The sequence below is a fragment of the Herpailurus yagouaroundi genome, unplaced genomic scaffold, assembly GCF_014898765.1.
Source record: "Herpailurus yagouaroundi ecotype Mexico unplaced genomic scaffold, PumYag 185, whole genome shotgun sequence".
Taxonomy (NCBI): Eukaryota; Metazoa; Chordata; class Mammalia; order Carnivora; family Felidae; genus Herpailurus; species Herpailurus yagouaroundi.
Genome location: NW_024412416.1, coordinates 7171899 through 7196810, shown reverse-complemented (window position 1 = coordinate 7196810; position 24912 = coordinate 7171899). Strand labels below are relative to the sequence as shown.

Here is a 24912-nt window from a genome sequence, read left to right as displayed (position 1 = left end):
GGAGGTGAGCAAAGATATCATGTTAGACGATTAGAGAAAAGGGAAGACACTCCCAGTTGGTACTATAAACTGAAGTTATTGCGGATTATTTAAACTGGAACAAAAAAATCTTTAATGAACCCTTTGAAGAGGAATGAGATGACTTTCCTTCTAAGCCCCCCCCCCAACAAGCGCTCGTGGTGCTGGCGCCGCTCCAGCTTCGCCAGGTTCCGGGGTCGCGCGGACGGGAGCTGACAGGGGTCAATTCAAGTCATGCAGGTGGTTCGAAAGACGGGGTCTTGGCTCTTGTGGTCTTGGGCTCGGTCACCGACGCCCGGGTAAGAATGATCACCCCCTCCGAACCCACCTCTACCCCCGCGACTGCGCTGCTGCCCGTGTCCCTGAGCCGCCCGGACTGCAGTAGCCGTTAGGCCTGGACCTCACCGAGATTTCCTTCCCCGCAGGGTCGTGGCTGGGGCGCCAGCCTCCACCATCCGCACCGGCGCCCGGCAGCTACAAGATGCGGCGGCCAAGCAGGAAGTTGAGGAGAAGGCGGCCGCCCCGGCTCCGAGCCGCAGCAGTTTCAGGTGAGAGCCACTTAAGTCTAGCCCACGGAAGACCCATTCCACCGACCAAAGTCAGAGAACCAGTCAATCCCCTACTCTGTCACTTGCCATCTTTGGGACCTTATGCAAATTAATCTCTCAGACTCAGCTTTCTCGCCTACGAATGGAAAGGATACCGAGAGACGCTGTGAGGATCACATGAGACGCGCCTGGGCACAAAGTGGATGCTCTGTTAACAGTCTGATGAATGAATGAGTGAAAGTCGGAGGTGTAGAGTAGATGTCACCTTGTTTCCCTCTGAGGGGTATCCCGGCAGACTAACAGTTTTCCCTGGGCTCGGATACAAAATAGAAAGCGGGGGAGCGGGGCGGGGGGTTGGGGGGACAGGAGACTCTAGGCTGTGGTGTAGATTATTGCGTTGGTGCAGGGTGGCTTTTGTGCTGAGCCCTAGGGATTGGCACCTTGCTTTCCATCAGTGCCACCACCCCTGTGTGCCATCACATGCATTTAACACACGTTTACTGAAAACCTATTTGGTGCCAGGCACTGTGCTAGGTGCTGAGAACACAAATACAAAAGATCATTCTTCCGCACAAACAGTTCCCAGAGTACTAGGGAAGACAGATGTGCAAGAATTTTCAGCGTAATGTGGTCAGTAGTGTACTGGAGGTAAGAAATGGTTGCTTGGAAGTGTGAAGGAAGAGATGTCCCACTCCTGAGGAAATCAGGCAAGTACTGCCAGGAAGATAATATGGAGCTAAGAACTGAATTGAACGGGAGTTCAGCTGGACTATGTGAAAAGGATCATTTTAGGCAAAGCTAATATTCTGGGTAAAGGCATCAGTATGAAAGAACGTAGTATGTTCGGGGGCAGGGGAGAGTGATGGCAGAGGAAGGCAGCAAAAGAAGGAGTAAGAATGCTGAGGTCTTCTCTGTAAGAGTGGGGCTTTCACCCTGAGCTGCTGAAAGAATTTAAGCCAGGATCCTGCTGGAGTCTTTCAGCAACATCAGGCATTGTTTGAGGTGTTGGGACACATCAGTGACCAAACACCCCAAAACCCTGCCCCCATAGAACTTAAGTTCTAATGGATAGGGGACCAATAAATAAGAAATACGTACAACATGAGGATATGACATGGCGAGAGTGTGTCTGTTGTCCAGGAGGAAGAGTAGGAAGGTCAGTGTGGAGTGAGGAATAATGCAAGAGATGGGGGAAGGGGGTGAGTGGTGCAGCAGGCACGCAGGGCTGCATCTGTATGGCCTTGTAGGACTTCGTGAGGACTTCAATCTTGACACTGAATGAGTTGGGAAGCCGCTGGAGAACTTTGAGTACAGGGTTGACATGATGTTTCTTCATTTCAAAGAGTCCCTTTGGCTGCTGTGTTGATATTGAGCTATAGGGAAGCAAGGATGGAAACTGGGAGGAGTCCTGTAAGCTATTAGAAGATTATTGAAATAATCCAGGCAGGAAATGATGGTGGCTTGGACCAGGATGACAACTGTCTGGGTGGAACACACAGAAAGTGACGCCAACAGGATGTGTCCGTGTAAGGTGTGAGAAAAGGAGAGGAATGAAGGAACGCTGTAAAATTTTTGGCCTAAACGGCAGGAAAGGTGGAATTGTACCTAAGACAGGAAGATTGTAAGAGTTTGGTTTTGGGGGGTTATGTTTGAGGTGCTTAATGAACATCCAATGGAGATACAGTGTAGGCTTTTAGAAATGGAGTTCAGGGGACTGCTGGAGCTAGAGACACACATTTAGGAGATTCATCGTATAGATGGTGTTTAAAACCACAAGACTGTACAAGGTCATCAAGAGTATAAGTGTTGGCGCGCCTGGGTGGCGCAGTCGGTTAAGCGTCCGACTTCAGCCAGGTCACGATCTCGCGGTCTGTGGGTTTGAGCCCCGCGTCGGGCTCTGGGCTGATGGCTCAGAGCCTGGAGCCTGTTTCCGTTTCTGTGTCTCCCTCTCTCTCTGCCCCTCGCCCGTTCATGCTCTGTCTCTCTCTGTCCCAAAAATAAATAAACACTGAAAAAATAAAAAAATAAAAAAAAAAAAAAGAGTATAAGTGTAGGTAAAGAGAAGAGGTCCAAGGACTGAAACCTGGAGTCTTCTTATGTTTAGAAATTTAGGAGATGACGAAGAACCAGCAAAAGAGACAAAGAAGGACACTCCACAGAAGTAGTGAGAAAACCTAGAGGGATTTTTTTTTTTTTTTTTTTTTTAATGTAGTTCAGGGGCAGAGAGATCAGCTGTGTCAGATGTTGTCGATAGGGTAAGTGACGGTGTTGATGGCAGATCTGCTGATGGGATTTAACATCGCGAGTTGGTTAGTGACCTTGCCTAGAGCATTTTTGGTGGAGTCATAGGGCTAAAGTCTGGAGTGGGTTCAAGGAGAGCAGGAGATGGAAAAAAACGGCAAGTACAGTCAGTTCTTTTAGGAGGGAATCAAGAGATGGGCAGTAGCTCCGGGAGGCTTTGGGATCAAGAGGTTCTTGTCTGTTTTTAGGTTAGGGAAATGACAGCATGCTTTACCGACGGGAAGGATACGGGCTGGTAACGTTGCTAGAGTGGTGTCCTTGAGAGGCTAACACAAGTGGAGCATCCAAACGGGAGAGAAGGCAAAGATTGTGGGCACAGATGTTTGGCAGAGGAAGCTGGCAGAAATTCTGATTGCCTGCATTTCCCTGTCAAGGTCATCAGCTGGCTATGAGGAAACAGAAAGCAGGCGGAGGTTGAAGGAGACAAAGGCAGGTATAAAGCATCATCCAGGAGAGTGGAAGAAGGATAACTGAACTGGGGACATGCATACAGAGCCGGTCGCCAGGCAGTGCCGAGGGCCCACTTGATGTCAGAAGTCATTAAAATAAAGCGGCGGCTCTCAACTGGGGTGATTGGGCCTCCAAAAGGACTTTTAGCAGTATCTGAAGACATTGTTGATTGTCACAACTCAGGACGCTGGAGGGACAGCGGGTAGAGGCCGAGGACACTGCTGTACACGCCACAGCGTGCAGGCCAGCCCCTCACAACAAAGAATTGTCCTGCCCAAGATGTCACTAGTGCTAAAGTTGAGAAACCATGATACGTGGAGAGGCCAGTCGACACTGGTGTGTATTTTTCTCTAGTCAGCTGTGCAAATGCATGCCCAGGCTCAGAATGGCTGCAGAGATGGGTCGGCCGGGGTTAGGGTTTGCCAGGAGGGTACGATGGAGAGGAGGCAGAGGATTGAAGGGGTATGCGAGGGAGTGATTGTAATGATTGGCCGGTGGTGGAATTTACTGAAGGCCAGGAGAGAAGTGAAGGCCTTGGTGGGGGGAAGCATACGAGTGGGGAGAACCAGTGGGCTTGAAGGGTTCCCGGCGTGAGGTTCTGCGGGTGCGCCTGCAGCCGGTGGCCTGACTGGTGCTTGAAACCGAGGTGATGAGGCTGCAGACGTGGTAATGACAAAGGCCAGGTATGACCACAGGAGTAAGTAGCCAGGCTAGGATAGAGGACACAGGGTCACTGGAGAAAAGGAGGTCAAGAAACAGAAGCCGTATAGACCATACATACAATTATGATAGGAGTGGTGAGCCAGGAGCTGTGACCTCTGCGTTTTTCTACATTTATTTACATTTAAAAAAAAATCCTCTCCAGCCGCAATGAGAAAGTGGGCTGAAGAGCGGGAGGCCAGGCCTTCCTTATCCGGGAGCGGAAGTGCAGACTCCCCTGCCCAGGTTCCAGCACCTGCCAGGCTGTCAGGGTCAGTTTGGGCTGGTGGCATGCAGGGCCCAGCACACACCCATGCCTCAGGTGCTTGCAGTGGAAGTCAGACCCCCCGACCCCCACTTTCCAGCCCTTCAGCAGAGAGAGCAGTGGCTGTTTTCAGTCCTCACCCTTCCAAAGAGACGCCGTGTATGCAGGCCTCTCTCCATCTCCCTGGTATGAGGACGGGTGTGAAGAGGCTGCAGACCGGCGCCCGGAGGCTTTGTCTTTCCTTTTTCTGGGCTTCCCTGCGGTGAACCACTCATTCATCTGTACAGTGGACCTGGTTGGCTTAGAGGCCCGATTTGTCCATGCCTTCGATTAAAATGGTTCACGTTCCAAACCCTCCCTAGCTGAGAACCCTTGCTGTGTATAAAAGGCAGTGCACTGGTACGTTCAATCTTGGGTAGCCTTAAGTTTTTGGACCCCAAGTCAGTAGAGGAAATGATGATGTTTTAAACATTGATGTCATCGCAGAGCCTCATCCACTGTCCATCTTGGCTTGTAGGTTGAAAAGCCAGTGACCTGCTGAGGGGCTGAATCACCTCCACAATCTGCCCTAGCAGGAGGGAGCACACCTGTAACTCTTGAATACCGTTGTGTTATTTCCTGTTTTGATTTTGTTTTTTGTTTTTTTTTTTTAGCGTTTATTTTATTTTTGAGACAGAGAGAGACAAAGTATGAACGGGGGAGGGTCAGAGAGAGGGAGACACAGAATCTGAAACAGGCTCCAGGCTCTGAGCTGTCAGCACAGAGCCCGACGCGGGGCTCGAACTCACGGACCGCGAGATCATGACCTGGGCCGAAGTCGGCCGCTTAACCGACTGAGCCACCCAGGCGCCCCGTTTTGTTTTTTGAAACTATCTAGGAAAGCAGGTGGGGCTCCGGGGCAGGACCATGATCCTCTAGTAGAGTATTTTCTAACCCAGCATCCACTGAATTTCAGGAGGCTGTGGGAGGTACAAACACCGTCTGATTCCTGCGTGTAGGCGGGATACAGCAGTAGGTTTACTCAGGTCTGGAATGTTGAGTCACAGCTGTGTGTGTTTGAATAAAAAAAGCACAGTATGGTGAACAGAGCTTTGAACTGAGGCAGGTCTCCTAAACCCGAAGCCTGGCTTCCCTTGCTCACCCTGCTCCCCTATTTGTACCTCCGTGTCTCCACCTGCAAATAAGAGTACTGACCTAGAGATGACCAGAGGACAGATTCGACTGAGCTAGAAAAAGAACTTGAGCCCCACACAACGTCTAGGTCACTGCTCTCAGCCTGAGTTCACATCTGCTTCACCAGGGATATTTTAGAACTAGATTCTCGGCCCCTTCCAGAAGTCAGGCGTGGGGCGTAAGCATCACAACCACGTGATTCTGCCATTCAACCAGCTTGGAAAACTGGGCCCCTGCTCAAATCTGGCCAGTTTCCTGGTTTTTCATAAATAACATTTTACTGGAACATTGTCCCACCCATTAATTTACCGTGGTCTGTGGCTGCTTTTGTACTCCCAGCGGCAAAGCCGAGTAGTTGCAACAGAAACTTCATGGCCAGCAAACCCTAAATTGTCGATTATCTGGCCCTTTACAGAAAAGGCATGCTGACGTCTCTCATAGGGGATACTGGCTTGGTTTGTTTTGTTTTTTTTTTTTAATAGTAATGATATATTATTTTGTCTTTTTTTTATAAAATAGAGAGTCAAGATGCCACCTAAAACCAGAAATAGAGATTTGACCTTATTTTTTTTAATTGCAGAGAGTGGCCCATAGAGAATTGAAAATAGTGATCTGATCGTACAAGAAGGGACAGGGGAGGGTCGAGAGCGTGGATGAAATCCTCTTCTCCTAGCAGAAACTCACTAGGAGTGTCCAGAGTCGGCACACAAAAAAAGACCACTGAAGCATGGTGTTCACCCATAAGGGCAGTGGCACCGGACGGACTGGGGGCAGCTGCCACAGGAGCAGGTCCGGGTGGCAGACTGCTGTTCTTTGTGGTCTTAAAACAAAAAAATCAGGATTCACCTAAAGTGTTTCTTTAATTGCAGCATTTACCCTCCAGTTCCAGGACAGGAGAGCCCTCTGAGGTGGGCAGGAAAGAAATTCGAGGAGATCCCGATCGCACACATTAAAGCATCCTACAACAAGTAAGTGGTAGGAGCGCCTGGGCAGGTCTCGTGGGGGTTTCTGTCCCCTTCGTGGGGGAGGGCAACCCCGGCGGGGAGGGAGGGCCGAGTTCCACAGGGCAGTGTTGATGCACACTCCTCCCTCCTTTTTTGGGGGGAATCCACCTCTGTCTTTATAAAGTTTATTCAGGGTGCCTGGGTGGCTCAGTCATTAAGCTCTGACTTCTGCTCAGGTCATGATCTCTTGGTCTCATGGTTTGAGTCCCATATCGGGTGAGATTGAGCGTCTCTCTCTCTCTCTCTCTCTCTCTCTCTCTCTCTCTTTGTGCCCCTCTTGGGATTCTCTCTCTCTCTCCCTCCCTCTCTCTGCCCCTCACTCACTTGTACCCTCTCTCTCTCAAAAAAAGTTTATTCAGATTTCACGAGAGTGTGAACTAGGCTGGGCATACTACATTGATAAGCTTTCTTTGCCTTTCTTGGGAGTAGTATTTCCTGGCTCTGCTCCAGAGCTGGAGAGAGTGTTTACTGAGGTGTTTGTTTAGTGTTACTGTGTAATGGGGAACAGCAAATGGGTGATACATAAATGAGAGAGGCGGTTGAAGAGTATGCAGTTTATTTACAAACTAACCAAAATGTCAATCTCCAAATAAGCATTGTCCCTTTGAAGTACTCACCTTGGGCCACTGTGTGTTGACCTCTCACCTTGTAGGGCTAAACAAGAATAGTGATTTAATGTGACAAGACTAGTATTCTGACTGGCTGACGGGTGGGTGCCCAGGGACTTCCCGGCTGTGTATTGGCAACAGAAGCCTTGCTGACGTTGAGGACAGCTTTGCAGGCCAGGCCCCCACATGGAGGTGGGGTCACTGTTTGGTCTCAGCCTGCCCACGACGCGATTCAGAGAACCACACGGGAGACTGTTGGTGGTCAGGGATGGGGCGTGGGGCACACGTGAGACGCTGCAGGATTCACCCAGCATTCGTCTGATAAGCTCAAAATGAGAGCAGCCGGATTTCTGGCTCCCCCTCTCCGGCTAATAAGGACATGGGTTAGCTGTGCTTGTTCGAGCCTCTGTGGCCCACCCTGTCCGTCTGCTGAAGTTGTGTCAGGGACAGGCAGCTCTCTTGCGCTCTGTTCAGTACAGAAAACCCAGGAAGCCCTGCCAGGGGAAATGGCAGTTCGTAGCCGGGCCAACAAGGTCATAGCCAGGCCAGCAAGCAGACTGCCCGGGGCCGCCTAGGGTCCCCTGAGCCCCTTCAGGCCAGAAAGCAGAGCAGTGTTGACCGAGGGGAAATAAGTATGTCTAAGTATTTTTTTTTTTTATGTTTATTTTTGAGAGAGAGAAAGAACGCGCATGTGCAGGGGAGGGGCAGAGAGAGAGGGAGGTCGGCTCTGCACTCACAGCAGAGAGCCTGACAAGGGCTCGAACTCATGAACCACGAGATCATGACCTGAGCCAAAGTCAGACACTTAACCAACTGAGCCACCCAGGCACCCATGGCTAACTATTTCTTGAAGTCAGTTAGAGATGACTATAAAAAAAGTTTCACTTCTCTAAAAAAAAAGTTTTTTGGTCTTGGAACAGAGTGTCATTAGCATTAAAATTGTCCAACAGGAGGGTCGCCTGGGTGGCTCAGTTGGTTAAACGTCTGACTCTTGATCTCAGCTCAGGTCTTGATCTCAGGGTCATGGGTTCAAGACCTACATTGGGCTCTGCACTGGGCATGAAGCCTACTTAAAAAAAATTATCCAATATGGTAGTATTGCTCACTTTTTTAGGTATGATCATGGTTTTGTGGGATTTTTTCAACGTCATTATCTTTTAGAACTAAATACTGAAATATTTACCGATGAGATGTTGGGTCTCGGATTTGTTTCGAAATAACCCATTGTGGGGGAAGACCAGAGTAGAAACAGGATTTATAGATGAGACTAAATTGGATATGAGTTAATAATTCCTGAAGCTGGGTGCTGGGCCCATGGGTGTTCATATACTTTTCCATTGTTTTTGTATATATTTAAAACTTCCCCTAACAAAAGCCTTTTTTGGTTTTTTTTTTTAAGTTACCGGATATAAAACATCTAACTTCTTAGGGAAAAAAGCCAAACAGGGATATCAAGTCTAGACACTGGCCACAGGGAAGACACTAGGAGGGAAACGTGCCACCCTTCTGGATGACACTTGCCCACTCCAGACTGTGCAGCCTGTGTTAGCTCGGCCTACTAAAACCACCACGAACAGGGGCTTAGACGGCAGACGTGGATGCCTCACAGTTCCAGAGGCTGGAGTCAGGCATCAGGGAGCCAGCACGGTGGGGTTCCGGTGAGAGTTCCTCTGAGTCACAGGTGGCCGGCTTCGCGTTGTGTCCTCACACGATGGAAGGGGTGAGGGAGCTCTCCGGGGTCCCTTTTATAAAACAGAGCACTGACCCTGCTCGCGGGGGCTCTACCCTCGTGACCTACTCACCTCTCAAAGTCCCCTCCTCCAAATACCGTCACATTTGGGATTAGGATTTGAACATGAGTTTGGGGAGGACACACACATGCAGTCCATACCTGAGCTGTCCTTAGATTCTGTGACGTGTCAGATTTTGACGGGGTTCAGGGGGTGATTGGGACCCTTCCTGACGCCTCCTGTAGGAGTTCAGAACATTCATCTGACAAGTTCAGAGGGCACTCAACTGCTAGTTGAGTGCCTTTCTCTTTCTCAGCCAGGCGTGCAAGGGCCTGGCTTAGTGTTACTTCCCTGACCAGTGCTGTGTCCTGTGTGCCTCCCTGCTTTCCCAGCACGCAGATCCAGGTGGTCTCTGCCGCCCACCAGCCCCTCGCCCGCGCATCCTGTGGCACCGAGGGATTCCGGAATGCCAAGAAGGGCACCGGCATCGCCGCACAAACAGCAGGCATAGCTGCGGCCGCGGTAAGCGTGTGTCTCTCTGGCGCCCCCTGCATTGTGTGCTGGTTTGTGCAGGCCTGATCCCTGGGAGGGAGCTTCTCCTTGAATAGTCCCCCAGGAGCAGTGGTGTTTGCCAACTGTTGTTCGATACCCTAACATCGGGGGCAGTTTGAAGGGACCTCTTTTCTCTCATGAAGTACCAATCTGATTGTGAACTGCTGCAGACCTTTCTAGAAGCAAATTGGCAGTGTGCGCCTATTTGTATATTTATTGACCATCTGCTGTACAGCAGGCACTCTGCTTTCTGATCTTTCCTCAGAGGATGCTCAGTATTACCCACGTGTTTTGTTTTGTTTTGTTTTTTAATTTTTTTTTTTCAACGTTTATTTTTGGGACAGAGACAGACAGAGCATGAACAGGGGAGGGGCAGAGAGAGAGACACAGAATCGGAAACAGGCTCCAGGCTCTGAGCCATCAGCCCAGAGCCCGACGCGGGGCTCGAACCCACGGACCGCGAGATCGTGACCTGGCTGAAGTCGGACGCTTAACTGACTGCGCCACCCAGGCGCCCCTACCCACGTTTTTAAGAGCCAGTTAAGATCCGGAGTGTGGGCCTCGCTCAGAGTAATTGGTCTAGGACCACAGCCTATGCCTGGGCTGCCGTAGCACGGGCCTTACAAAGGTTCACACTCTGCCAAATTGGAAGTATTTCCTGAAGGAAAACTTCAGCCTGCAAACAAAGCTGGATGCCCCAAAATAGTATTTGCTAGGTATAAATGACCATCAGAATGTGTTAAGTGTCCACCACTGGACAGACTGTATACACTAAAATATGCCACCATTAACAATGAGCTCTGCGTGGCAGGTTGAGTGGACTTCTTTGTGTTTTCCAGACTTTCTATAATGAACAGCCTTTATAATCAGGAAAGAAACTTTTCAATGATAACCCTTAAAATTTTAAATAACACTTTTTAAGTGGGTTACTTAGTATTTAGGCTCAACCTTAAAAATCTGCATTCGCTCCACTGAGAACACAGAAGCGATATTTAGAAATCTCCATCAGGTGGCAGTGCTGACCTAGGGTTTGACAAGTTCCATGCTCTCTGCTGGTGTCTGCCCTGCACTGTGGCCTTTGCTGCCTTCCCTGTGTTCTGCCTGTTTAAGGATGGGGATGCCTCTTCCCTGCAGCTCATAACCCTCTTGGTCCTGGTAGCAGTAGCAACAGATCTGATGGAGCAGTTCTCTCCCTGGAGCACTGACACTCTTTCCTCCTCTCCAGAAAGCTGCCGGGAAGGGTGTGACCCACATCCGAGTGGTCGTGAAAGGCCTGGGGCCAGGGCGCTTGGTAAGTGAGCCGGGGTCTCCGCAGGGTGTGCGCTTCCTTCCTGAGAGAAACGGGGCTTGAGCGCAGAGTCAGGAGACTGGGAAAACCCTGTGGTGGATTTCCATGAGGGCTTCAGTTTCTTTCCGGTCTTCGAACCTACTAAGCTTCTCAAAAGCATGCCCAGATCACTTAGTTTAACTCATCAGACACTTATTGAGTGCCTGCTGTGTGCCAGGCACTGGGAATAGAAAGGTGCTCCCTGGGGGCTGTCACAGACGGACCCCTCGGCACAGACAGCAGGTGCAGTGGTAAAGCTTGTGCCCAGCGTGTTGGGTGCCCATGGGGTATTTCCCCAAAGGTGACATCTTTACTGACTTTTCAAGAATAGCAAGGTATTAGCCAGGTGTCGGGGGAGAGAGAGGACATTCCAGGCAGAGGAAACAACAAAAGCGTAATGCTTACAGGGTGTTGGGGTTTACAGATACTCTTAGTTGTCAGATTCCAAAGCACACGGTGGGAAGTGGTCGGTGCACCTAGAGAAATGGAAGCATCGAGGACGTGGTTGAGGGGTTTGGTCGGGAGTCCTTTGGGAGAGATCAGAGTCAGGATTGTAGGTATGAAAGCCCCACCCCGGCCCTCTCCAAGGCCCATCTGGACATGCTGGGTCACCGTCTCTGGCACCATGCCATTCTACTGTTCCTTCTGCCCCTTCTAGTCTGCCATCAAGGGACTGACCATGGGGGGCCTGGAAGTGATCTCAATCACAGACAACACCCCCATCCCGCACAACGGCTGCCGCCCCAGGAAGGCTCGGAGGCTGTGACGGAAAGGAAGCCTGCCCCTGAACGTGACCTCAAGTCCCGCCTCCAGCTGGACCTCGTAGAAAGCACACTGTCAGAGCTCTCTCCAGAGGAGGGCTTGCCGGAGACCCTCAGGGAGTAAGACAGAGCTTTGCCCCCTTATGTGGTCTTCTCACTTGTTCCTTCGACTGGAGACCGGTACCCAGAAGTGACTCAAGAGGAGCCCCAGGGTGGCCGATGCCCAGACTCCAACCAGGAAATGCCGCCTCTGCTCTGGAAAAATAAAAATGTCTCTACATTTGCAGTGGTTCGTGCGTGCTCTCTTCTAGAGTTGCAAACAGCGTTCCCCGCTGCCTTCTGACAGTGAGAAAGTGATCGTGGGTCGAGGTGAGAGCCTAGACAGAGGCTGAAAAGGGAAGTCTGAGCTGTTGTTTATCAGATAGCCTCCTCATTGGTTTCAGGTATTTCCTTTCGGGCCCCAAACCGAGGGCTTTTTGCCTCCTACCTCTGGAGTATCGTGGGAGTAGAAGATCCCACTGTTAGCAGACACGTCTAAAGTTCGCACCCGTGGTGGAAGAGGACCCTGCCTGAGCTCAGGTTCCGTAAGTGTGGACGGTCAGAGCTTCCCCACAGCAAAGTCACCTGACGCCCACCCAAGCCCTTCAGCATCCCCAGCACCCAAGATTGGGGGACCCTAAAGGGAAGAGATAGAGGGGTGTAAGATGGGATTCTGTAGAAAATCGGGTGGGTGGAGGGGTGGGCAGGAGCAGGAACTGGTGGGGAGCCCAGAAGGTGTGGACACCAGTGGGCTCAGCCTGGGAACCCGAGGCAGGACCGGCTGCTCGCTGATGGGTTCTGGGCTCCCCGGATACCACGCGGGAGCTGAGGGTGAGGGGTCTAGAGACCCTGGGGCTCTGCACCCCCTGGAATACCACACGGGAGCCGAGGGTGAGGGGTCTGGAGACCCGGCAGGAGGGACCCGGCCTCCCTGGACAGCCGGCCAGCATCCAGAGCGTCCACACATGCCGTTTCTCCCACGTGAACAAGGCTGCAGGAAGGGCCTGCCGAGCACAGAGAGGTGGGCGCCGTGCAGTCCCACATCGGGCCCAGCCGGCCAAGCAGTGTCCTCTGCCTGAACTCCTGGGACTTCATCCACAGGCGCTGTCTCAAACAGGAAAGCACCTGTGATATGCAGGGTTAGAGGGGAGAAAGACCACAGGCTGGGCGTGAGTTTAGAAGGAAAAACTGTCTCCCCACTGCCTTCTCTTCTGTCCTCGGAACGACCTGAGGCTGACTTGTGACCCTTGACTGAAGAAACCCAACCGGAGGCTTGTCGGGTTAAGGCCGTTGCTGGAAAGTGTTCTGTTGTCTCAGCAAAAGCACGTAAACAGGATTCATGAAAAAAACACGAGCGCTCACACAGCCCTTGAGAACGGCTCTGTGATTTGTCGGGGTTTAGCCTTTATTCAGGTGGGCAGAGGACCGTCAGACGGTTTATCAGGCAGGGCCCAAGCAAGAAACAGATGGTTGCAAAGGTTTAAGAGAGAAGTTTAACGAAGGTTCTCTACAGAGGTGTGGGCGGGGTTGAGGGAACGAACACGGCCGCATTCCCCTTCTAGCAAGAGCCGGAAGCCCTCCCACCCGCAGCTGCCAGGGGCAGGGGGAAGCACGGTTCCCAGAACCTGGCTGCGGGGAACGCAGCCTCGGTCCCGGAGGCTCAGCCTCACAGGCCACAGTGGTGGTCCCCATCCTTCCTGAAGAGCGGTCCTCTGTACGCTACTTTTGGAAAACGTTCTCTTAATCACAGCGGGGCTTTGAACAGGAAAATCACACCCAGGGGAGCCCGCAAGCACAGACAGGACACCGGGGCCCTAAAGGATCGATGGTTTTGGGTCCAGAAGCAGATGGCTGGCACTGCCTCCAGAGCCCACGGTCAGGGTATGCTGGAGGGTGCACGCCACGTTGGTGTGAGCGCTCCGTGCACGCCGTGGTGTGCAGGCTCTGTGAGGCCAGGCCAGGCTCCGGTGCTCTCTTAAACTGTAGTATGGTCTTGACCTCTCAAAGACCTGCTCCCCACCCCTCCCTCCCCCCACCCCCGAGAAGACTAAAGCGCGTGCACCCAAGTCTGACTTAGTAAGGCAGTTAACCATTGACCTGAACTGCTGGCCGCCCCGTCCCCTGCGGCTGCAAACCCTTCCGAGCATCGGGCCCCACGGTCCTGAGAACACAGATGGGCCATGTGCTCGCACCTTCCCGGGGGCAGAGAACAGGCAGAGCTGGGCGGGGGGGTCCCCACTCTGCACCAGCAGAGTGTCGGCATCAGCTTGTGTGACGACTTCCTCGTTTCCGGGCAGCAGGGCCCCGGACTCTCTATGAGGCACCTGCAGTTTTGCCCCAACCGCCTCCGAGCCGGTGGCACAGGACCGGCTCCGTCACGGAAGCCTCTCTGCTCCCAAGCAGGCAGAAGGGCAAATACGACTTCTCTCCTTTCCGCAGAGACCCAGTGTTTTCCCTTTTTCCAGCCGAGGTCATCACCTGACACTGACATGTACCGTCACCGCCGAAATAAGCCTGCTTCACGCTAGAGCACCTGGACGCTGGCAGAACATCCCTGCACGTTAAGGGAAACCATTCTCCAATTACCTCTGCCTGCAACCTTGCCCTGACACGTCCATTCAAAAAAACCCACAAAACATGCGTATATACCTTCCCCCTGGGCTCCCTTATTATTTTTCTCTACTTGTTTTTCCTCTAGTGGATAGACACACTGCTTTTTAAATCTGAGTAGTATCAGCCCCAAGCAGAAATTACCCATTCAACCGAATTAAGCAAACATAGGTTATTTTTTTTTTTTTTGCACAAACAGGTTGGGCATCGGGGGAACAGAAATGCCGTGACCGTCCTGCATGAAGCTCACAGTCTGGGGAAGCTAGACAGACACGGGGCCAAATCAGAAAGAAGTTCCAGAAAAGAGGCATGAGTGGCCTCGGTGTTTGAGTGTAAGAATGGCCCCCTCAGTTTCAGGGGCGGAAGGGAGGGCTTTATGGGGGAGATGGCAAGCAAGAGAAGCCACCGGACCGGACTGTGTCCTTAGGATGGAAAGCTGGCAAGGCAACACAGCCCAGGTGGAGGGGTCCGAGATCATCGGGTTACTGGGTGTAGCTTGGTTGGCATGGAGGGGGTGGTCCCGGGGTTCAGACCGGATAGGAGGACAAATGGAGGGAGAAGCTTACGGAAGGAGTCAAATACCTTGTGGCTACACCAAGAATAAAGGGTAGGCCCAGCAGATGCGGAGAAGGGGAGGTGGGTATGGAGAAGGCAGGAGACAAGAAGGAACTCCAACATTAGGAACTTTAACGCTCGCTGTTTATAGGCGATGAAATTGGGTAGGTAGGCATCGTCTAAGATCAACTGGAAATAAGAATCCCAGAGGTTTAAGGCAGGAAACTATGAGCTGCAGACAGAGTTGTCCGTCTTAAAGCTGAAGCCACAAAGGGAAGTCGGAAGGGGACCGAGAAGAAGGCTGTGAGAGCAAAGGTCCCTAAACGAAGCCCAGTGGCCCAGAGAAGAGGAAGAGCAACCCCCTCCCGTGGCCACCGCTGTATGTGTGAGGTGCAGGGTTGGGGGAGCGGAGCTCTGGGGGCCAGGGAGGAAAGGGAGGGGTGGCGGGAGTCCCGAAGCGGAAAGCAGGCTGCGCGCTGGGATTGGGGTGCGGGTGGGGGGGAGGGGTGCAAATGGAAGGGGCCTGTCATGCCTGGAGGAGGCAGGGACAGGGACCCACCATAGCCCCGGTCTGCACGGACAGAATCTGGGTCCAAGGTCTGCTTTGCTTCTAACCTGCTTTTACATGGAATATAAAAGGTCAGAAAGCATGAAGAGATGCTCAGTCTTACCAGCAAGCAGGAAATGGGAGTTAAAATACAGGACCTTCCTTCCCCAAATGATGCTAATCAAAGCCATGGTGGGGCAGAGACTGCCCAGGAAAAAAGCAGAGAATGAGGAAAGCAGGAGGCTGAGTCGTAAGAGTTGTAAATGCTCCAGGAGGACAAGGCTGCAAAGCAGGTTGGGGGGGGGGGGGGGGGGGGAGCGGTCAGAGAGGCAGCAGGTGTGGTGTCTCGAGAGCCAAGGGACAAAGTGCAGGCTGTGGCTCAGAGCTCTAGCCAGGTGAGGACCGGGCAACAGCCACCTGGATTTGGCAACGCGGAGGTCACCGTCCGCCAAAGGGAGAGTGGCTGGGGGAGCGTGGGAGGTGAGGAGAGAGGCGGAGGATCCTGGTAACGTCTGTGTCGTGGCTACAGGGAGCGTGCCAGAACACCCGCACTCTCCCCTGAGAAGTGGCGGGCCAGGAGTCGGGGTGTGGAGGCGCCCCGGACCTCAGGGAGGAGAGGGAAGTGGCTCGGAGCTGGGGAGAGGCAGCCCTCAGCAAGGTGGCAGGAAGCCAGGCCTCAGGGGAGAGGCAGCCCGCGTGGGGCTCCCTGTGACAGGCGTGCCCACTGTAAGTTGGGGACAGCAATGCTTGACTGGTCACCAGCAACTGAAACAGAATATCCTTGCAATCAGCACACAAGTAATGTTTCTCCCCACCTACCCCACCACCACTGCCCCCACACGCCATACAATTGTTCTGAAGTGAAATAAAAGCGCTATTCCTCTCTGAGCCCTTACTGGGGGGACTAGAAATAGCTAGAGCCTCTTCAGAAGGAAGTTTGGCAGTGTCTGTCAACACTTAGGATGTACAGACCTTTGGCTTCAGAATTCCCTTCAAGGAATACATCCTGGGGAGCTAGCGGCGCTGTCCCAGAGAACATTGTCCCTGTGCAATACAAATGCTCCACCTCCCCGCTGGCTTGTTGGCTACTGGCCCCATGTGGCTCTTGAGAACCTGAGATGTGGGTAGCATGACCAAGGAGCTGAATTTGGGGTTTTATTCAGTTCGGATTAACGGACACGTGAATAGAAACGTGCTGGTGGTACCTACTACCTTGGACAGTGCAGTTTAGAGCCTGTTCATGGGTGTGGCAAGTATATGCAAAGATACAGATTTCCTGAAGCACTGTGAGTAAAGGCCAAAAACTGCAACCAAGATGTGCATCAATAGCGGGCCAGTAAAAGACATCACGGTGCATCCATTATAATGGAGAGTTAACCCTGAAACAAGCCAACATGTATCGCTGAGTGAAAGATAAAAGGGTCCAGGGGACAGTGTGCATAGGATAGTCACTAATTTTTGTACAAAAGGGCAGGATATGGGGCTCCTGCGTGGCTCAGTCGGTTGAGCACCTGACTTCGGCTCAGGTCGTGATCTCACGGTTCACGGGTTCGAGCCCTGTGTCGGGCTCTGTGCTGACAGCTTGGAGCCTGTCTTGGATTCTGTGTCTCCCTTTCTCTCTGCCCCTCCCCTGCTCGTGCCTGTCTGTCTCTGTCTCTCAAAAATGAGTAAACATTAAAAAAAAAATTTTTTTTGGGGGCGCCTGGGTGGCGCAGTCGGTTAAGCGTCCGACTTCAGCCAGGTCACGATCTCGCGGTCCGTGAGTTCGAGCCCCGCGTCAGGCTCTGGGCTGATGGCTCAGAGCCTGGAGCCTGTTTCCGATTCTGTGTCTCCCTCTCTCTCTGCCCCTCCCCCGTTCATGCTCTGTCTCTCTCTGTCCCAAAAATAAATAAACGTTGAAAAACAAAAAAAAAAAAAAAAATTTTTTTTAAGGGCAGGCTAGGTGTACGTAAATGTATATGCATTAAGAACCTGAGAAGACAGACCCCAAAATGGCAGTGTCTCTGTAGGGAGAGAAACTGGGAAACCAGTGTGCTTGTTCAGATTAATTAATGAACCAACTACAATAAAATAGAAATAAAGGACTGGTTGGAAAAAAAAAATGTATAAAAGCTGCGAAGTTAGACATTATATATAAATTATCTGCTAAAGTACGCACACAACATCATTAATGGATATTTTGACCCACTCGGACCCTGTAACGCACCCCACCCCCATCCTGCAGGTGGTCCGGTATTTGAGGGAAGACATCTGACTTGGCTCAGAAATGTGTTGAGGTAATTAATCTGGCTTCTCCCCTCTGCCTGCCTGGGTTCAAATTAAATTGTGCACACGCTCTGCGATTTAGCATAACAAGTCTTGCCAGAGAAGCCGGCCTCGGTGTCATTATTGCTGGGCTGGAAGGAGGGGGCAGACAGAGCAAAGTGCTCTGTTTCCATAGTGCCCCGTGGCGGCTTAACCACGATGGATTTGCGTAATCCCCTTGAACGGAAACGAAATGTCAACGAAGGGGCAGCCTAGTGTCCAGGGGGCCCTGGCCGGCAGAACAAATGTCATCTAGACCCAGATGAGCACAGACTCGGCACACAGGCTGTCAGGCCACACTCCCCACCCCACCCCCTCCAGACCTCAGGGTCCCCCTCAGGTCAAAGAGGGGGTGAGTGGGACGCAGCTCCGGCATCCCAGGAGCCCACAGCTCATTCATGGAAGGCCCAGGTCCTGACACACTGGTGGCCACACGGGGAGAGCCTCTGGGGTGTGACAGAGGCCTGACTGTGTGTCCCAGAAGTGCAGTTAGCCCTTCTCCCCCTAATCCTGTCTCCCAGGGGCCTTCAGGCTCCTCCAGCTGCCCGTCCCTTCCAGCCTGCTGAGGTGGGAAGGGCTTGATCGTTGGAGACCAGCCCTGCCTCAGTCTGAACCTCAGCCTCTCCACCTCCTAGGGCTGTTAGGGGCATTTGCTAAGACCACCGTGTACTCCACTGTATACAGCAGGTGCTCATCCAGGGTGCCTGTGTCCCTCTCACACCTCCTGTGGGCTCTGGGCAGTGTGGGCACCGGCTGGGAACACGGTGGTGAACACAGGTGTGGGTCCAGCTTGCTGCCATCATCATTATTACTTTTTAAAAGCTTTTTTTTTTTCCCGTGATTTTTTAATCAGAAAATGTTCTGTAGGAGCCAATCACCTGTCCTCCTGCTCCCTTAAATCTACTCAACTGTAGATTAAGCCAGATTGTTAAAAACTTGCAGCCAAAAATTAAATTAAAAAGCCAAATGACTCAAGAGTCTATCCCTCAAGGGTTTTTCTTCCCTCCTTCCTTCCTTGAAAATCTATCAACACTCAGACACAATATGCCTGAAACCTGGTACCTGCCCTAAGCAGCTTTGAGGCTAGTGAGAGAGACAAATTCTGGAAAAGACCATTGTAATACCACTGGTGCTACCACAGAACAGGGGCACCTGTTTGTGTGTGTGTGTGTGTTTGTGTGTGTGTGTGTGTGTGTGTGTGTGTGTGTGTGTGTAAGCACATGCATGCGTGAGCACATGTGTGACAGTAGGTATCAAGGAACACTTCCTAGAGGAGGTGACATCTGAGCTGAAGATAAGAGTAAGAGAAGGCATGGGGCGCTTGGGTGGCTCAGTTAAGCATCTGACTTCGGCTCAGCTCATGATCTCACGGTCCGTAAGTTCGAGCCCCGCGTCGGGCTCTGTGCTGACAGCTCAGAGCCTGCAGCCTGTTTCAGATTCTGTGTCTCCCTCTCTCTGACCCTCCCCTGTTCATGCTCTGTCTCTCCCTATCTCAAAAATAAAAATAAAAACGTTGAAAAAAAGAAGAGTAAGAGAAGGCAAATGTTGGGGGTGAGGGTGAGGGGGACGTGTCAAGCAGAGGATGGCATGAACAAAGGGCAGAGTGCGAAGATGACAGCCTGCAATAAACTGCACACTGTTCAGAGCATAATGTGAGAGAGGGAGGCTGCAGGGGGCTGCATCATGGTCCCCAGAGGTATCAGATCTCAACCCTGGAACCCACACTTGTCACCCTATATGCAAATAGGGTCTTTACAGATGTGCCAAAGGATCTTAACATGGGAAGATGACCCTATCTGGATGGACCCTAATGAGATCACATGTATCCTTATAAAATGGAGGCAGCGTTGGGGCGCCTGGGCAGCTCAGTCAGTTAAGAGACCAACTTTAGCTCAGGTCACGATTTCATGGTCCATGAGTTCGAGCCCCGCGTCGGGCTCTGTGCTGACAGCTCAGAGCCTGGAGCCTGCTTCGGATTCTGTGTCTCCCTCTCTCTCTGCCTCTCCCCTGATTGAGTTCTGTCTCTCACCACCACTACAGCCCCCATATTCCATACGATTGTTCTGAAATAAAAGCAATATTCCTTTCTCCAACTCTGACTCTCTCTCTCTCTCTCTCTCAAAAATAAACATTAAACAAATAAAATGGAGGCAGCGTCTGATTGCACAGACAGAAGAGGGGAGGCTGGGTGGCCACACAGAGACTGGCAGAGATGCGGCCACAGCCAAGGACCACCTGGGGTCACCAGAAGCTGGTAGAGGCAAGGAGCGGACTCTCTCCCTAGAAATGAGATGAGAATCCGGTAGAAAACAACAGCAGTTGAGACTGTCGGGCAGGGCTCATCCAACAGAGGTCCAGGAGGCAAAACTGCTATTTCCAGGTGAAAGAGGGCCGAGAAGCACCGAGCTGCCACCGGTAATGTCTCATGGAAGGGACCTGGAGGGTGGCAGTGGCCCCAGCTCCTCACAGGCACCCAGGAACAGATGGGCCCCAAGAGGGCCCTGCACTGGGGGGCAGAAGGGGCTCCCTTCTCGGGCTCTACTTCCCGGGCCCTCTGAAAATGAGCCTCAGCCATTGGGATGACCCATCTCTAGCCCCTCGGTCGTGCGAGCTGAAGACAAAGCTGCTTCTGGGGGAGGAAGGACAGTCAGGGGATCCTGACAACTGTCCCTGGGAGCAGGCACATGTTTTTGTCCTGCTGGGATTGGGATAATTGGGGCACTAACCGAAATGCATTTCTCGCCTATTTCCCGTCTGATTGAAAAGTACTTTGCGGTCATTTAGAGCCCTCACACCCCCATAATCAGAGCTCAGTCGCTCTGGCTAGAGGCAGGAAACTGGGTCACCAAGTGGGCTCCAGGACCTCCCAGGATGCAATACCCACAGAGTGCAGGCCCACCCACCCTCCAGACCCCCCAAGGACATGGCCAGCTCTGTGCAGGCCCTGGGTGAGGGACAGGTTCAGGAACGGGCTGGACTTGGATGGAGTCTAACAGGGTCCGGTTTCCTTTTTCTCCCATCACTGCCTCAAATCGACTATGTCAGACCTCCTTTTCTATAGCCCTGAACCCCATCGCAGGAAGATTCCATGGCTTCCTGGTTACTTTTTTTTTTTTTTTTTTTTTTAGTTGGCATACAGTAATATTAGTTCAGGTGTACAATATGGAGATTCGGCACTTCCATACATCAGCCGGTGCTCATCACGACAAGTGCCCTCCTTAGTCCCCATCCCCTATTTAATTGTAAGAATAAGTCCCATTTGGGGGCACCTGGGCGGCTCAGTCAGGCATCCAACTCTTGACTTGGGTTTGGGTCATCATCTCACGGTCATGGGTTCGAGCCCCACATTGGGCTCTGTGCTGACAGTGCTGAGCCGGCTTGGGATTTTCTCTGTCTCTTGCTCTCTGCCCCTCCCCTGCTTGCTCGCTGTCTCTAAAAAATAAATAAAAATAAAACTGAAAAACAAAAAAAGAGTAAGTTCCATTTGGATAGTTACCACTCCCTTTCAGAGACTCAAAGTCCAGCCCAACCCATAACAAAACTTCAACCTCATGGCAGCCCAGAGCTTCTCCCCCACTCTCCACCCTGTGTCTGCAGCCTGTCTCCACTCCCCCGAGCACAGGGTTGAGGGGAATGCAACGTGGGGGCGAGGGGCTTGGAGAGTGCCTTGTCCTCCTGTCTGGGGCTCTCTTGGCCGACGCTAGCATTCACACCTCCATAGGACAGGCTGGCGCTTGTACAGGTCCATGGGGGCTCTCTGGAGACCAGTCCCATCCACCCAGCCACCGATGCAGGGACCTCAGCCCTGGGCCCATGGTGGGCATGGAGTTGTGCTGTCCAGACCCCCTCAAGGAAGGGGGTTGCCCAGCTGCCAGGAGCTCCATCAGCCTCAGGGTCGCCTGCAGAGAGCTGCCCTGAACCAGTCACACCCTTCCAAAGGCACATCCACCCACAACGACCTATCTGACACGAGTGAGCGAGTGTGCACCTGGCCCCCTCAGCTCCAGGCTGTGGGGCCTGCACCACCTCTGCTCGACCCTGCTCCTCCCCTCCCTTCCACAGGCCTCGATGCTGGGCCGCTCCCTAATGAACAGTTTGTACCCAGGGCTGTCACAGAGTCTGCTCTCCAGAGAACCCCAACACGACTGCTTCAGCGACAAGCATGTGCACTCCGTGACTGACCTCTCCCACCATCTCAGCACCCAGCCTCCTATGGAAGGAAGATGAGGCCATCCCCTCCCCGCTGCTTTGGTTAGGGAGATACTAGACGTTTTCCAGTTCTGCAGGTGTTGAGGGGTGGTGTGGCAGGGGCGGGGTCCCCATCCTTAAGTCAAGGAGAGACAGTGGTCTGAGGTCACCCACGCCTGGGCGCTTCCAAAGGCACTGTAAACACCTAATTTCCAATAACAAATCCTTTTCAACTTAGAGCAGCCAGAGTAGTTTCTGTTTCCTGTGACTGTACTTTTTCAAATTTCTAATCTCTTCCTTTGCCTGGATGGGGGGGACAGTTATTGGGTTGGTTCTGCTATCTTTTATTACATCCCACGTGGATGTGACTGGTCCTCCTCCAGGACTGTGCGCATAACTCTCCAGGAGACCCTTGTTAAAATGCAGGTTCTGATTCTGTCGGTCTTGGATAAGGCCCAAGAGTCTGCCTTTCGAGCAAGTTCCTGGTAACAATGCCTTTGCAGTAACCGGACCCCTGGCCTGCTGAAGGGCACAGCTGCAGACTGTGAGGGAACCTGGCATCTACTGTGCTCAGCTGCGGGCCTTTATCGCAATTCCAAGGCAGCAGGAAGTAGCCCCCTTACTGTCCTGCACAAGCGGGACCAGGCCAGGTGAGTGGGGGCCACAAAGGTGAGTCAGACACACTCGGGAACCTCGAGGATCACAGCCAGCAGTCTCTACTGTGCACAGAGCCCCGTGAGTGATGGGGACACAGCTGCCTGCTTCCTCCATACCTTGTGACCGAAGGAGTCTAGCTTCCCAGGCACGGGTCAGTGGTGCTTCCTGGTGGGACTGGGGTTTCCGGTCGTCAAAGGACCGGCACTGCAGAAGCACAGGGGAGAAAGCGGGCCTGCCGGCTGGGGCTGGGAGGAGGAGCAGGCAGTGACTGGGGAAGGAAGGCTCGGAGGTGGCTCTGAGCTGGACCTCTGCAGCTGTGACGGCGGAGAGCATCACTGGGCGGGGGGGACAAAGAACAGCAGAATAACTGATGAGAAACAGGGAAAGGGCGCTGGCCAGCCAGGTGCCCCCTGAGAGAGGATGGCACAGGGTGGGGTGCTGGGGCAGGGGCAGGCTGGGAATGCTGACAGGAAGGACTGAAATGGAGATGAGGCCACCCAGAGGAAAGCCATGCAGAGGAGTTTGGGGCGCACCTGATGGTTCTGAGCAGGGCTCTGTCAGAGGCATGACAACATCCCGGAGCAGAGGAAGGTGGCAGCCTGAGTGGCCTCCCACCAGCCCGGGTCACAGGGGCCTGGCCTCGTGGGCCTTATTAATTATATTTTATAAACAGATCCATTCATTCATCTGGCTTTCCTGTTTCTTCAAAAGTTAGAATACTAAGGGGCGCCTGGGTGGTTCAGTCAGTTAAGCGTCCAACTTCGGCTCAGGTCACGATCTCGTGGTTCGTGAGTTCAAGTTTCATGTCGGGGTCTGTGCTGACAGCTGGGAGCATCGACCTGCTCGGATTCTGTGTCTCCCTCTCTGCCCCCCGCCCCCGCTAGCGCTCTGTTTCTCTCTCTCAAGAATAAACAAACATTAAAAAAACAAAAGTTAAAATACTAAATGGAACAACAGAAGTGGACATGATGTCCGTTTAGATTGTCATAAACATGTGGCTTTGAGGGGCAAGTGGAAAACACACAGCACAGCACTCAATAAACATGTGTTGCATGTGCCAAGTGAATGAATGAATGTGCAAGACGAGCTGCCGTGGGTGGGGGGTGATCCAGAAGAGCCCGGGTTGCCCTGATCGAGGCAGCACCGCGTGGGACAGCCTATCCCTTTGGGACCATCCCCTCTGTTCCTGCATGTCCAGACCACTCAGAAAATTATAGATCTTTTTTTTTTCTTTTCACTGAAATGACATCTTGACCTCACATGGCCAAAATAAAACTCTTTCCCTCTCCTTGTCTTACCTAAGGTACCTGATGCACCGCGGGCCCACTTCAGGCCAAAAATCTTTGGGCGCATCCTTGCTTCCTTTTCCTCACGCCCACGCCAAACCATCAGCTGGTCCCGGTGGCCTTACCTCCGAAACAGACCCCATTCTGACCGCTTCTCCCCATGTCTGCTACCACCCTGCTCTTGCCCGGCCCGCGGTCTTGGCCTCCCGATTGGCCTCCCTGTTTCCCATCACCCCTTCCCTCAAGCATAACCCATGTGCCACCCCAGCCAGAGTCATCTTTTTAAACCTTAAACCAGATGATGTCTCTGGTTTTAGTTTTCCTGTTTAGATTCTGCTTCATGGGCAGGAATGTAACTCCGTGAATGCAAGGGTTTGTGGATTTGGGGGGACCCAGGGTAGAAGAGCGAGCGCGCACGTAAGGAGTACTCAACAGCCACTCACCGAACAAAGGCCACTAAGCCAGCATCTGGGTGGGGGGCTGGCCTCTACCTCAGTTCCCGGGGGGCTGCCCCGACCGGCTCCACACTGCTGAGCAGTACCACCCGGATGCTGACTGAGCTGCTTTCCAGAAAGATGCCATGAGAATCGTTGGAGAGCATCACATAAAGTGGGTTTTTTTAAAAAAGTGGTTTTCTAGAATGCTCCTGGAGAAACATTTCCAAACAAGAAGTAGAAAGACTCTGGATTACCAACTAGATGAACAATAACACTCAGGAGTGGATGCCACAGTGTTACCTGGGATTCAAAACACTCGCCAGTGTCTGGTTCGGAAAGGGCACCACAGCAATGTTTCCAAAATGTGACAAAAGAATTTAGAAGGTGGGGGGTGGTTTTTTAAGTAGGTACTTTACAAATATTTACTGAACGAATCGACTGCTAATGTCATACTAAAACTTATGCCCAGCATGTCATTCATTCTAAGCTTTACAGTGTAAGAAGCGGTGATCTGGAAAGGGGTCCCTAAGGGGTCCTAGCATTCCACACACACCTCTGGCGGCTTCCCCCTCGCATTCTTCTGGCCCCGAGTTATGCAAATATTTATTGTCCTATTGTTTTGAAAGCATTTTTGACAGCTGCTTCAACCCCTCTGTGAAATGAGGCAGGAAACACAAGGGCAGACAAAACAAATGAAATCAGCAGACCCAAGCTGGAGGAGGCACAGAGGCCGGGGAAGAGAGGAGAGCCGAGAGCAGGCCAGCAGAGATGGTTCACTCCAGTTACGGACTCTGGGTCCATCACTGGAGATTCACATCCTACTTTCTTTTTTTTTTTTTTTTTTTTTTTTTTT

General features: G+C 52.3%; 2 protein-coding genes across 2 annotated transcripts in view; one reads left to right on the top strand and one right to left on the bottom strand.

The window, feature by feature from the left end:
• The first annotated feature begins 123 nt into the window (after positions 1-123).
• Positions 124-11722, top strand: MRPS11 (mitochondrial ribosomal protein S11). Its single transcript, XM_040493711.1, is given in 7 exon segments — positions 124-156; positions 158-258; positions 444-566; positions 6324-6422; positions 9189-9318; positions 10574-10639; positions 11334-11722. Coding segments are annotated over 7 exon segments (645 nt in total). The 5' UTR covers positions 124-138; the 3' UTR covers positions 11442-11722.
• Positions 10948-24912, bottom strand: part of DET1 (DET1 partner of COP1 E3 ubiquitin ligase) — a 57472-nt gene continuing 43507 nt past the window's right edge. Inside the window, exon 5 of the mRNA XM_040493705.1 lies at positions 10948-11151. Coding sequence (XP_040349639.1) covers positions 11106-11151 — 46 coding nt within the window. The 3' untranslated portion in view covers positions 10948-11105. The remainder of the gene's footprint in view (positions 11152-24912) is intronic.